The sequence below is a fragment of the Peromyscus californicus genome, unplaced genomic scaffold (assembly GCF_007827085.1).
Source record: "Peromyscus californicus insignis strain IS unplaced genomic scaffold, ASM782708v3 Scaffold_18__1_contigs__length_77618521, whole genome shotgun sequence".
NCBI lineage: Eukaryota > Metazoa > Chordata > Mammalia > Rodentia > Cricetidae > Peromyscus > Peromyscus californicus.
This window is the reverse complement of record NW_026294480.1, coordinates 42,823,841-42,837,744: the sequence shown is the minus strand read 5'-3', so window position 1 is coordinate 42,837,744 and position 13,904 is coordinate 42,823,841. Positions and strand designations below refer to the sequence as shown.

Sequence of the window (13,904 nt, the reverse complement as noted above, 5' to 3'; positions counted from 1 at the left end):
GGATAAACATGTGGTCATTTTCAATTAAAATTGAGTCAAAGAGAGTTTGAATAAAAAATGTGTTGCCAATATTCTCCTTTAATTACATTATTAAACCTACAAAAAAATGTAACTAAAATTTAACCAAACCTGGTCACATTTAAAGAAAATGGCAAGACAAGGAATGTGCTTGCTGTGAAACATATGGGTTTCTCTGGATGGTATCCAGGCAGCAACTAAGCCACACCAATAAAGCCACTAAGGATCTGTGCAAGGTTCCATATCTCTCCATCATAAATCTACACACAAATGAAAAGTGAGATGCATTAAGCTTGGGAGGCACCATTTCATGCCAGGAAAAACGTAAGTATTGCTTTAGAGCAGTGGTTCTCAACCTTCCTAACACTGCGACCCTTTAATACAGTTCCTCATGCTGTGGTGACCCCCCCAACCATAAAATTATTTCACTGATACTTCATAAGTGTCATTTTGCTACTGTTATGAATCCTAATGTAAATATCTAATATGCCACCTCAAGGGGGCTGTGACCCACAGGTTGAGAACACTGCTCTATAGCAAGGCCTATCTTTGAACTGTCCACGACTCACAGGGGTCTTACGGCTTGGGTTCTTTTTATTCTTTCACCATTTGTACCACAAGCACTCATCCAGAAATGAGTTCTTCACTGCACTCTGGCAGCACAGACCTGAAACTCCCCAAGCTGATAGATACTTTGTAAACTTGGGTGTGAAAACTCTAACCTCGGGAGCACTGAGGTGAGAAACTTGTAAGAACAATAACCAAAATCAAAGAAAGGAAGAGAGAAGAAACAACCACCCATCTTCAGAATCCTCTTCATCAGCCACAGAACCAAGTAGTTCATCCGTGCTCAACGCTGAAGCCCCATAATTATGAGGCTTTCTTCATTTGCTCTGTTTTTCCTGACAGCGGGAGTTTACATGTCCTCAGAGTGTAAGTATCTCCTGCCACATGTGAGTGAATTTCTAGCGATTGCATTGTTACACTGTAAACAGTATTTTCCTGTTACCTGTGTCAGCTTATACAACTGCTGACCGGGAAAAGTATAGTAACGAACTATTGGGTAGCGTTGCTGTTTTATTGGTCTTGGAAAAGAGTCTAGTGATAATGGTGCTTGCTATCAGGAGAATTAGTTTGCCGTTGCTGGATCACGTGAAGTCTTTCGGCTCACTCTGTTACAGGTTTCCATACTGAAATTATTGGAGGGAGAGAAGTACAGCCACACTCCAGGCCGTTTATGGCTTCCATCCAGTACCGCGGCAGTCATATTTGTGGAGGAGTCCTGATCCATCCACAGTGGGTGCTGACAGCGGCCCACTGCTACGACTGGTGAGTCCCTCATGCTTTTCCATGTATGAGGTTCTCTGTGACTGGGAAGAGCAACACACATAGGATAAAGTTTCATCAATGAACTAAGTGCAGCGAGATTAACAACAGTGATGAAAGAGAACAATTAAAACAATCTGCTCTAGTAAGTTATTTAGAATGTGTGTATTGTTTGTCTCTGGAATGATCCACGTAATGTTCAACATGTTTGTCTCTGGAATGTTCCATGTAATGCTCAGTGGCCCACAAGCAACTGAAATTGCTGAAAGGAAGTCTCTGCACAAGGATAGGTTACTGTATCCTGCCTGTTTCATTGGGTTTTTCAGAACTGGTGTTTTTATTTAGGTGTTTCAGAATCTTTGACATATTTAGTAAGTGCAGATAAATTGCAGACGACACTGTCAGTGTATGTATTGACAATGGATTGACAGATCCTTTAGTTCTTCAGCTTTATGCTTTACCCTAGACATCTGAGGCCCATACTTTGGGAATCACAACAAAAAGAGACAGCAGCTTCCCTGGGCAGAAAACAATTACAGAGAGAGGGTTTATAAAAAGTGACAAACAGCAGTGGGGGTGGGAATATTTAAAGGGAAGCTTTTCTGACCATGGATGGCAACCCCCCAGGTCGCTTTCAGCTTAAGATGAAGCATAAAATCTGTCTTGGGATGCTGCGAAGACAGGCAGTAGAGAGCTGATGGTGTCTTCTTGAGTTTTCTGATTTTGTTTTTTCTGTTTGCATACTTGCTTCTTTAAGCTTCTTGCCTGGATCCCCCAATCACCTCTTTTCCTTCTAACAGTACAGCTCTTCACTTAAGAACATGTCTTAGGGGCTGGAGAAATGGCTCAGTGCTTAAGAACACTTGTTGCTCTTGCAGAGAATCAGAGTTTGATTCCTAGCACCCACGGGGTGGTTCACAACTATCGGTCAACTCTAGTGCCAGGAGTCCAGTGCCCTCTTCTGACCTCTGCAGGTACCAGGCTTGCGTGTGGTACACAGACATACACACAAGCACAACACTCACACATAAAATAAAGTGGATAAATCTAATTTTTAAAAAAAAGTTAGCTGGGCATGGTGGCGCACGCTTTTTATCCCAGCACTCAGGAGGCAGAGGCAGGCAAGCATATCTGTGTGAGTTCAAGGCCAGACTGGTCTACATACTGAGCTCCAGATCAGCCAGGAATAGATACACACTGTCTAAAAACAAAAACAAACAAACAAACAAACAACAACAAAAACCCCATAGCTTCCAAGGCTTGCTCTCTAGACATCTACAGCATCAAACAGAACAACTGAACTGACTTGATTCTCCCTGCTTTGGGGATATGGTCTGGTTGCCAGATTTTAATGGAACCATGTCGGAAGATCCAGAGCCTGAAAATGGCAGAAAGACACCGCTTCCATTTCTAAAGAGCAAGTTGCTGGAATCCTATTTCATATCCTTACTCAGCCATGTACCCCCTCACTTCTGTCCTGCTTCCCACATCACTAGAGAATTTCATTCAAGGCGAAGTTTGCGCCTCTCCAACTATGCTTACAGGGCTCACTCAGGCTCATCAGACAAGGAGCTGAATATATAAATGTTCGATAAATGCTGGTGGGAAAGGGAAGCCAAGTAGAGGATTTGGGTTGGGGATTAAACGTGAAACAAGGTGCATGGTGTGAGAAATCCCAGCAGGAAGGTAGATAATGTTCAAAGTTTTAAAATTTGCCTAATGGATTTAACTCAAGAGAAGTATATCCCAAATTGGAGGGAGGAGATTGTTTAAAATAATAATAATAATAATAATAATAATAATAATAATAATAATAATAATAATAGGAGGGAAAGGGGGAGATGGAGGGAGGGAAGGGAGGAGAGGAGAGAGAACTGAAGAGAGGTCTTGGAGTTTTAAAAAAAAGGTCTTAGAGCCAGGCGGCAGTGGCGCATGCCTTTAATCCCAGCATTCGGGAGGCAGAGCCAGGCAGATCTGTGAGTTCGAGGCCAGCCTGGGCTACAGAGCAAGATCCAGAACAGGCACCAAAACTACATGGAAACCCTGTCTCGAAAAAAAATAACAAAAAGAGAAAAAGGTCTTAGAGTTTTTTTAAAAAGTTCTTGCTAAATATCATTTTAAATGGCTGGCATATAAACGACTCTGAAATATGTGGATTGAATTTCCTCCAGGGGACATTTGGGTGTAAAAATGTAGGCAGATCAGTGCTTGGAAAAATATTAAGCCTTATGAAATTCAAAATATTTGTGGAACAGTTCAATGGTGGCTTCCCACAAATGTGCTCACAAGGATCCTGAGGGAACAGTTTACTAAACCAGCCCTCCCTTTCAACACAGTGACAAAGTGAGCCAAATTTGGGAGGAAGGCTCTCGCTCGCTCTCTCCACACATCTACTCCGTTCCTCCTTAGTGCCTTGGCAGTTATCCCATCAGCTAGAAAAGGAAATGGATGCCAGGTATGGTGGCACTCTGAAGGCTGGGGCAGGAGGACCGCTAGTTTGAGACTAGCCTGAAATACCTAGCAAGAGCCTGTCTACAAAGAAAGAAAAGTCAAGGAAATACATTTAAAAAAAAAATACTCTTGCATTGTGCACTTTTCAATGTTTTCAATTATCAGAAGCAAAACTCTTGCCTGTTATCCACTCTCCTCCCTCCCTACGCCCCTCCCTCTCACCTGCCTAAGCAAGCTATCAAACGGAACCCTCCACGGCCTCCTTCACACACTGTACTCCATCGAGCTCCCAAGGCAAACCAAGGCAACTGGTTTTTGTTTTGTTTTTGGGGGGTGCTGGGGAATTGAACCCGAGGCCTGTGCCTGCTAGGTAAGTGCTCTACTACTACCACTGAGTGACATTCCCCAGCCCAAACCCCAAGTTCTAATCCTGCCTGGATGTACAGCCCAGAGCCTCCACCTAATACATTCTTAGGTTTAATTTACCGGAACCTCAGCTTCCTTGTCTGTAAAATGGGAATCATCTTCACGCCCACCTCACTAAGCTGCTGCTGCTTCAGTGAAGGGAGCAAATGAAAAGCATAGCACAGAACACACGACCTTAGCACACGTTATCGAGTATTGCTATATTGTCATTTGTCATGCAGCCCTGCCATGGTAATAACCAAGCAATAGACACGATGGCTCACTAGTGTGGATGGGATGGGACTGGGAATATTTCGCTTCTTAACAGCCAGCAACTTCTCTCTGTCCGAGCCAAGAGGAAGTCCAAGAAATAGGAACCCTGCCTTTGATGCCAGACCTCAGGAGCGGGTCTAAGCATCTTGCTTAGCATCAAGATGGGCTGGCCCAAGAAGCAAGATGCTGGGGGATCTTGCTACAAGGCCAAAGAGTCCAGGGAAGAGCACTAGACTTGGGTCATGAACCCTGAGTTTGGGTCCAGTGTCCTCTATGTTGAGATGGGTCACTTTGAACCAGTTAGAGGACTGAGGAGGAACATGCAGCCCAGTGACTTTAAAACTGAGGAAGGCACTGTTGGGCTCCACTGAGGCAGTATTGACTGCCATCTTCGGCAGACTGTGAAGGAAAAGAAATGTGTTACAGGCAATGCCGTGATTCTACTCCGCATGTAATTCCATTACAGGGCAGTCTGGGCGGGACTCAGGAAACTGCATACAAGTACCTCCAGATGCTTCAGGCCGCTCTTAGAAAAGCCCTGTGGTGTGCAAATGAATGGCCCTGGTATTACCACTTCTCTTCTGTGTGAATTCAGATCTAGACTCATATAAAAAGATGGAGTCCAGTGAGACCACTTAATAAGTAAAGGCACTTAGCAAGCCCGAGCCCCTGAATTCTATCCCTGGGACCCACACGGTGGAAGGAGAGAGCTGACTCCTGAAAGTTGTTCTCTGACCTCCACGCACACACCACAGGACATAGACACACAACGTGTGTGTGTGTGTGTGTGTGTGTGTGTGTGTGTGTGTGTGTGCGCGTGCGTGCGCGCGCGCGCTCGCGCGCACGCGCTTTAAGAAAAAGATTTTAAAGAGGTAGAATCCTAGAACTCAGGCAATTTCATTTACTCCCTGAGCAGAAAACTTGACCGTGATGGGACAGATTGCAATTGAAAATGCAGAGAGCACATTGATCTGCATGCGTTTATTAGCCTGTGGCAGTGGAGAGAAAAATAATGAAAACATTTAGAAGTCCGTAGCTAGTGGAGGAACTGGGTGAAAAAATGAATGAGCACTAGAAATCTCAGCCTTCGCCCTTCTCCGGCGTCTACCTTCCTTCCCGGGAGGTGTTTGTTCCTCACAGTTGTCCTTGGGAGAACTGTTTACAGACACACCCACTTTGCTGTTGGAGTGGTGATCCTGGGGGACCTTGTATCCTCCTCGCCCTCCAGAGGTTTGGGTTTAGTGGGCATGTTGGATTTGAATTTGAATCAGTCCTAAGAAATCGAATCCAATCCCCTGAGAAATTCCATCTGCATTCTGATTTCGAAATAGGCAAACTTTTCAACACATAGGGCTGGAATTCCCAAAATAAGCTCTTTGGGTAGAAACTGAGCAGTGATTCCAGGCAGTCACAGGTCGGCCACAAGCAGACTCTCCCCGCTGCGGTCACGTGCACATTCTCCTTCTATTCGCTTTACACTCCTGTGCCCTTTTCGATTTTTAAGAACACAAATCCGTGTGTATACGTGTATGTGTTTCTGTTATATCCTGCCTTGATCTCATTTTCCAGTAGAAAAGTTGGAGTTTTATATAAGTACAGTTCTTTTTTTGGTTTTTAAGACTTTTCTATGGAACCCAGTTTGTAATAATCCTGCCTCTGCCTCCCATGATGGGAACTGCACTGACATATATTTCTTCCTCTTCTTTGTTCTTTTTTCCTTGTTTTTGTTGTTGGTTTGGTTGTGTGTGTGTGTGTGTGTGTGTGTGTGTGTGTGTGTGTGTGCAGCTCTCTACGACTGAGCTACATCTCTAGGTCATTTTTAGCACATCCTTGTTCTAAAAAATTATTTGAAATGGCTTTCATAAATACACTACAACAGGAAATATCTGTACAATACAAATGGTTCCAACATGCAGCCGAAACTCCCCCCAAACAAAATCATTTCTATTTCCATCACTGGCTATGAATGTACTCATGTATATTTGGTTGATATGTAATAGGCCCATGCCTCCTAAAATGAATCTCCCTAGACAGATAAGCCAGTGGGTAGCCGAGTCCTCACCTTATTCATTTAAACCCCTATCATTGTTGGAAAGATGCAACAGCTCGGCCGGGTGGTGGTGGTGCATGCTTTTAATCCCAGCACTTGGGAGGCAGGGCTAGGTGGATCTCTGTGAGTTCAAGGCCAGCCTGGTCTACAAAGCGAGATCCAGGACAGCCAGAGCTACACAGAGAAACCCTGTCTCAAAAAACAAAAAAAAAAAACAAAAAAAAAAAACAAAAAAAAAAGATGTAACAGGTCTAGAAAGGAAGCACACTGACAGAGAGGCCAGTGACTCATGATGAGATTCACTAGGGCCTCCATCGCTCCACCTGGCCCTACGAAGGTCTCCTTGGAGTCTCTCCTTGGACTTTCATGCATGTGACGTCCATCATCTCTCGCTCTGACTGGTGGGTTTGGACATCATTGTGTTACCTCCGGTTTCTTTGCTCTTGTAGGTTTCCCAGAGGTCACTCTCCCACCGTGGTTTTAGGAGCACATTCTCTTTCAAAGAATGAGCCCATGAAACAAACATTCGAGATTAAAAAATTCATCCCATTCTCAAGATCTCCATCAGGTTACTCATCACACGATATCATGCTAATAAAGGTGAGTGGATTTGCCTCCCTCGGTCTCTTCAATATTTGCATACAGGATCACTCAGTTAATTAACTACATGAAAGCATTCTGGTAGCACCCTCCCCATGTTTGAGGTAACTGTGATAGTCTATGAAGGCTCACGTTAGCTCACGTACTCCCCTGAAAGAAAAACAAAAGCCACAAATGCATTAGAGCTATGTTTATATGAGAGAAATCAACAGTACTGTTCACTATGCAGAAGAGCAACATGTCAGCAGCCCCAAGGATCCACAGGAAATGCTTTTCCCCCAAATGCTTTTCCCATTAGTGACTGAAAACTACCACAGTCGTTTATGTCACCGAGCCAACCAAGTGACCTCAGGGAATCAGAAAGAAGCTACAACTTAGTCTAGACCATACTTTGTCCAGTCCAAATGTAGTCTAGACCGTACTCAAGGGCCCTATCCAGCAGGAAGCAGCCCAGCCCGCAAAGTCATGACCTATACATGGCGTTCCACAGAAAACCATCCAATACAGGGCAAAGGCCAGTTTGCTCAAGACTGGGTGGAACTCCTACTCTGTATATGTTCCCGTTCCCAAACACCAGTGAGCTCCATGGAGAATGGAAAGCACATTCAGATAAAACAATAGCCAAAAAATGCAGCTGCACACCATCAATGTACATTCGAGAGGAAGAGACGCCTTCCTGAGGCAGAGGGACCACACATCCAATGCACAGTCAAATGGGGTCTAATTGCAGGAACCACTGGGGAGGAATAATTTACTCTTTTTTTTTTTTTTTTTTTTTTTTTTTTTATCTTTCAGCTTCACACTGCTGCAGAACTCAACAAGCATGTCAAACTGCTTCAACTGAGATCCAAAAACTATTTTAGAGATGGAACCAAATGCCAGGTGACTGGCTGGGGAGCCACCAACCCAGATCTGTTAAAATCCTCTGATACCCTGCAAGAAGTCACTGTTAGCATCATAAGCAGAAAGCGTTGCAACAGCCAAGGCTATTACAACCGCAACCCTGTTATAACCAGGGACATGATATGTGCAGGAGATGCCAAAGGCCAAAAGGATTCGTGCCAGGTAAGCATCCTCATTCAAAGCGGTATCTCTGACTATGGTGACCACTGAACTGCAGTCACTTTGGCATTTTCTGATCCCGGGTAGGGGCGAGGGGGCATGGAGAATAGGAGGGCACCACGATTCTGAAAATTCACTGTCCACTCCTGTAGCGTCCTCTACTCTTCTGTATCTACTAATGTGAGCTTCTCCAGCATTTAAGCTGCTTTCATTAAATGCTTGTTCATCAGACAACAGACTGTATCTTTACGGGTGTCCACTGAAGGGCGGCGATACCATCCTTAGAAAGTCTACCAGCCCGGAGGTCACAAGCAGAAGATAACTGACCCCCCGAAAGGACCATCTTTTAAAGCGATCATTAGAGGGGACTGAAAGGTTCATGTGCCAGAAACTCAGAAGTACGGCATACGTTTCTTAAACAACGTGGACTTCTAAGACAAAATGCCATCAGCTGCATGGCTTAAAGCCTACAAAAATTTGTTTTTCACTGTTCTGGGAGTTGGAACGTCCAGATAAGGGTGGGTAGTAAAATCGGTGTCTCATGAGGGGAGCATTCTGCTTCATAGATTGTCTCTTTAACTTCCTGGCAGAGGTGGGGAGTCTCTAGGGTTTGTTTTGATCAGGGCTTTAACCCCATTCAGGAGAAATCCCGCTGCATGGCCTCACAAATCCCTACCTCAACCGGTAACCCTTGGGAGACTGGACTGCTCCACAAGATGTAGGGGACACAAACACTCAGACCATAGACTGGCTAGCAAAAAGGAACCATTGTTCTCTTTCAGAATCCTTTGTGTATGGAGATGGCGAGAAAACATTTGGTACACATTTTAGATGACTAATAAGTAGCATAGACGGTGTACTAATTTTAAGTTATTCTTACACTGTGTTTATTTATCTACTTACTATGTGTCTGGGCATATAAATGCATGCCACAGCACACACATAGAGGCCAGAGGACAACTTGTGGGAAGTTCTTCCTTCCAGCATGTGGGTCCTAGGGGTGAAACTCAGACCATCAGACCTGGTGGCAAGCACCTTTACCCACTGAGCTAGATCTTGCTGGTCCCAGATTACTAATTTTTAAAAAGAAGAGTTTAATACTCACACCCTACTAGAGTAAGCCTTACTGGGTCGGTTCATTAAGCCTCCAGAACTTCCCGAGACCACTACCCTCCTAACCAGGTGAACATCCCGAACTAGCCCTGATAAGGTCCTGCACTTTGCCATGTGACCAGCAGCCAAGACAGGCACTGCTGAAAGCCAGCTCTTTGACCAAAAGGCTACACCATCTCCTCTATGACTGCTCCACTTGTGACAGAATCCAGTTCCGTGCTTTGTTAGAGTGGGTCCTGTGTAATCACCCAGGGGGCAGGTGGTTACACACCCTGTGTCATCTTCAAATGTGTGCTAGTGACAAATTAAAAAAAAAAAAAAGGAAAAGATGACGGGAAGCGCAACACAGCTCCTCCCATCACACCGTTTACCGTGTTCCGTTTTTCTTTTCTGCTGGTCTCAACAACAATTTGATTCCAAGCCCACTGATGTCAAACTGACAATCACAATTTCGAGGCTTATTTTATCTCAGTGGATAACTTCAAACTCTAGGTCTGCCTGTTCTTTAACTAGCAAAGCTCAGAAGCCACTGATTCCCAAAGGGAGGAGTTGACACAGACAGAGGGCAGAGGGAACAGAGGCATAAAATGGGCAGAGAGACAAATCCATGGTTATAGACAGAGATGCAAACACAGAGAGAAGGGGATAGACAGACAGACAGACAGACACAGAGGCCTATTCTGAATAAGGGGCTATGCTGGGTACTCTGGGTCACAAAGAAACCAAAGACTCTGTTAGTAACACTAGAAAACAACAGTGCATTTAGGAAACCTCAGCAGCTGCTCACTAAACATCTGCTGGTTTTCCTTTTCCAGGGAGATTCAGGGGGCCCCTTGGTCTGCAAAGGTGTCTTCCATGCCATAGTCTCTGGGGGCCTTAAATGCGGCATCGCCAACAAGCCCGGAATCTACACCCTCTTGACTAAGAAATACCAGAGTTGGATCAAAAGCAAGCTTGCCCCGTCAAGAGCAAAGTGAGATTGCAAACGGTTTTCTTGTATCTGCCAGCCACTTGCTTCTTTTTCGGGGACGTGCTCGAAGATGGACTTCATCCGCAGATGTCGCTGGCTGTAGGAGGATGGTGGGACAGCTCGGGCATATTTCTGTGTCTTAAAAACTCACTTTGTTTATCTCTGTCTATAGACAGCAGTAAATAAATAAATGGCTGAATTTGAGATAAAAAAAAATCAAAAAAAGAACTCAGTTTGTTAAGGAACCACGATCTTTTTCATGTGTATTAATGATTTGTTTTTACCACGTTGGTTTCATTCTAAATAAAACATGGGAGTCTGACTTTGTCTTTATGGATTCCAAGTAATATCTGTAGATGAATTTCTAAATGGTCTTAATAAATAAAAAAACAGGGAGCCAGAAATTTGGGTTAAAGCCAGAGAGAAAGACCAGAGGAATAGGACTAACCCAAGCTAACCTTATCTCACCAACTCTGCAGCTTCCAAAGAGAGCGACTTCCTGTCTACCCAGGCTTATAGGCCTTGCTGTTCTGCCATCTGATTTGCTCTCTGTCTAGCTACATCACTTCCTCTTCCCGGCCAGCTCTGTCACTTCCTGTCTGTACAGACCTCCAGATCTCTATGGTTGGTACTGGGATTAAAGGCGTGTGTCACCACACCTGGCTCTGTTTCCAGTGTGGCCTTGAACACACAGAGATCCTGCCTGCTAAGTGATAGAATGAAGGGCGTGTGCTACCACTGCCTGACTTCTTTGTTTACTTAAAATGGCTTGCTAGTTCCTCTGATCTCCAGGCAAACTTTATTTATTAAAGCACAAGTAAAGTATCACCACATTTCAGCACAAATAAAATATCACCACAAATATCCATCCTGCTTCCATCCATACTCCTCAAAGGGCAATGAGGCGTCTACATGAGGCAATAATGGTACCTCCTCCAACTATGCTCGTGTTGGGATTTCTGCCAAATCATCACATGCTATTAGGATGCTTTTAGTTATTGTAAGAACTTTTAAGGTGCTTTCAATGTGTTAAATGCTTTTTTAAATGAGTGTTTAATTATACGATACAGTATTAACAACTATAGATACTCAAATATAACAGATCTTCAGAGTTTATTCATTCTGGAAATTGAAACTTTATACACAGTGAAGAATAACCTCCCATTTTTCTCATTCCTCATCCCCTACCAACTACCACTCTGCTCTAAGTGTCTGTGAACTTTAGTACTATTGTGAAAATAATAAACAGAAACACAAGCTCAATGCAAAAACTATCACCACGGTACACACAAATATTTGGGTAGTAACTGTTGATTCATTTCATACTCCATTCCAGAAAGAGTTTAGTTAGATGTGTAAAATACCTGCAACAGAACAAAACACAGAATTAAAAATCAGTGGGAGATGATTGGGGAGAAAGGGGGAAATGAAAGCAAGAGAGAGGAGGGAAGGGGAAGGGAGGGAAGAGAGGAGAGGTGCCCACATGGCACTCTTCTACAGTGAGTTTCTGTCCGAACATTTGCTGGGAAGATTCTCATATGGCCTTGTGCACACTTTGGCCCAGAAAGAACAATAAGTTATATGACTTATGGTGTCAAGGAAATAAAATTAAGTTTCTTGTACAAAACTAAGACTAGACAGAACTGTCTTCCATGATCCTTTTAAGGACACTGTGACAATCTGAACATCATATGTCACATGAGACCCATAAATTTGTGCGATTTTTAGATGCTAATAAAAACGAATATGAAATGAGACAATAAAAATAAAACTTTAAGAGGATTCTCTGCCATGTTTCCCAGACCTCTACTAACTATATCAGTGTCTAAAACCATGAGATTATTTGTTATACAGATTGTATTGACCTTTTGCCCCCAAATTCTGGTTGAATGGACTTAAAAGTAGACCTGAAAGTCAGAAGAATTTTAAAGGAAGTCAGTTAGCCAGGCGTGGTGACGCATGCCTACAATCCCAGCACAAGGCACACTTCAGCAAAAGGAGCAAGAGTTTGAGGCCAGCCTGGACCTCAAAGAAAGATCTTGTCTAAAAAATAAATAAAAATAAAAACATCAGCTGATTCTAATAAATTGGAAAATCTAGAAGAAACTGGTAATATGTAACCTTTATAACATCTTACAAGAAGATGACACTAAGTGGTAGGGATTTTTTTTTTTTTGAAAAAGCATACATATAAATTCTGCATTGTAAACTAGTGATTTATAACCAAGGTTCAAGTCCCTGGAGGACCTTAGCTGTGTTGGGTTGTCAACACTCACTGATGAGACTTGTGACATTTCTAATTTGAATGGAGGACCCTGGTGGGGAATAAGGAGTTTCTTCCGGCTCAAGAGGGCCGCTTTTAACCTCATCTAGGAATTTTGTTTCTAGGAGACGGCGCCTTCAAGGTCTCTCGCATGCATTTAGAAATGGATGATTTTTGTCTGTTTCTGTTTCTTGTCATAGTTCTTGGAAATCATGAATGAGTACCACCCTGTACTAGGGAGGACGACAGGGGCTGGGAGATGGCTCAGTGGGTAGGAGCACTTGCTGAGCATAGGTGAGGACCTGAGTTCCCTGGTACACAAATAAAAGCTAGCCAGAGCCTATGGGCCTGCAATCCCAGCACCAGAGGGCCAGAGACAGGAGGATCAGTGGGGGTTACTGGCCAGCAGCCTAGCCCAGAACAAACAAACAAAAACCAGTGAGTTCCAGATCCTATCCCAGGAAAAAAGTGGAGAGCGATAAAGAGGGCCAGTGAGGTCCTTCCCTGACTTCTGTGCTCCTGTGCACATGTCCATACCTGTACACAGGTGTACAACACACACACACACACACCAAACACACACACACACACACACACACACACACACACACACACACACACACACACACACACAGATTTAAGACCCAAGAAATTTAAAAAGTGAACTAAGTAAAATTCTGAAACTGCTTTAAAAATGAAACACAGAAGCAAATGTCTTTAGATATCCCAGTTTATATCATCTAGATTCACCAAAAGCATTGAGCATTGAAAAATACTGATTGTTAAACACCGGGCTATGTTGTATAATAAAAGGAAACATTGTAGACTCTCTGGTCTCATCATTAAAATAATAATAGTCCTGTATCTACTACCTCTAAAACTTGAAACTGTATCATCATAAATCTATAACCAAGAAGACTGTGATTTTCCCTTAGCCGCTTGATGAAACTCTGGGAAGCTGGCCCTAAAAACTTCGAGTTGTGTTTTACTTCAGGCTCCATGCTGCGAGCATCTCCTAACAACGCCTTAAACCAGAACAGACTGGGAATGACGAAGCTTCCTTCAACAGCCACGGCAGAGCTGGCAACCCTGAAGAGGGACCAATGGTGATTGTGACAAGCCCATTGGTTGTCCACTGTCAAAGGCATCCTTCATCCTTTACAGGAGGGAGCGTTTTGCTAAACGCACCAAAGTTTTCCCCAACGTAGTCTAAAATAATGTGTAGTGTTTTAATTTGGTGGGTGTGTCTTTGAACGTCTACACGATTCTATCTATGGTCTCAAAAGGAGGCTTGGAGCTAATTGGAAGCAAATACTCAGATTTTAAAGGTGCTCAAGGATTTCAGGGGAGAGTAGTTTGCCTAGTAATTTGGA

General features: G+C 43.6%; 1 protein-coding gene across 1 annotated transcript; it reads left to right on the top strand.

Annotated features, from left to right (window-relative positions):
• Positions 1-890: 890 nt before the first annotated feature.
• Gzmk (granzyme K) lies at positions 891-13,641 on the top strand. Its single transcript, XM_052743773.1, has 6 exons — positions 891-951; positions 1,200-1,347; positions 6,973-7,123; positions 7,919-8,188; positions 10,114-10,271; positions 13,467-13,641. Exons 1-6 carry the CDS (start codon positions 891-893, stop codon positions 13,639-13,641), a joined length of 963 nt encoding a protein of 320 aa, XP_052599733.1.
• Positions 13,642-13,904: the final 263 nt, after the last annotated feature.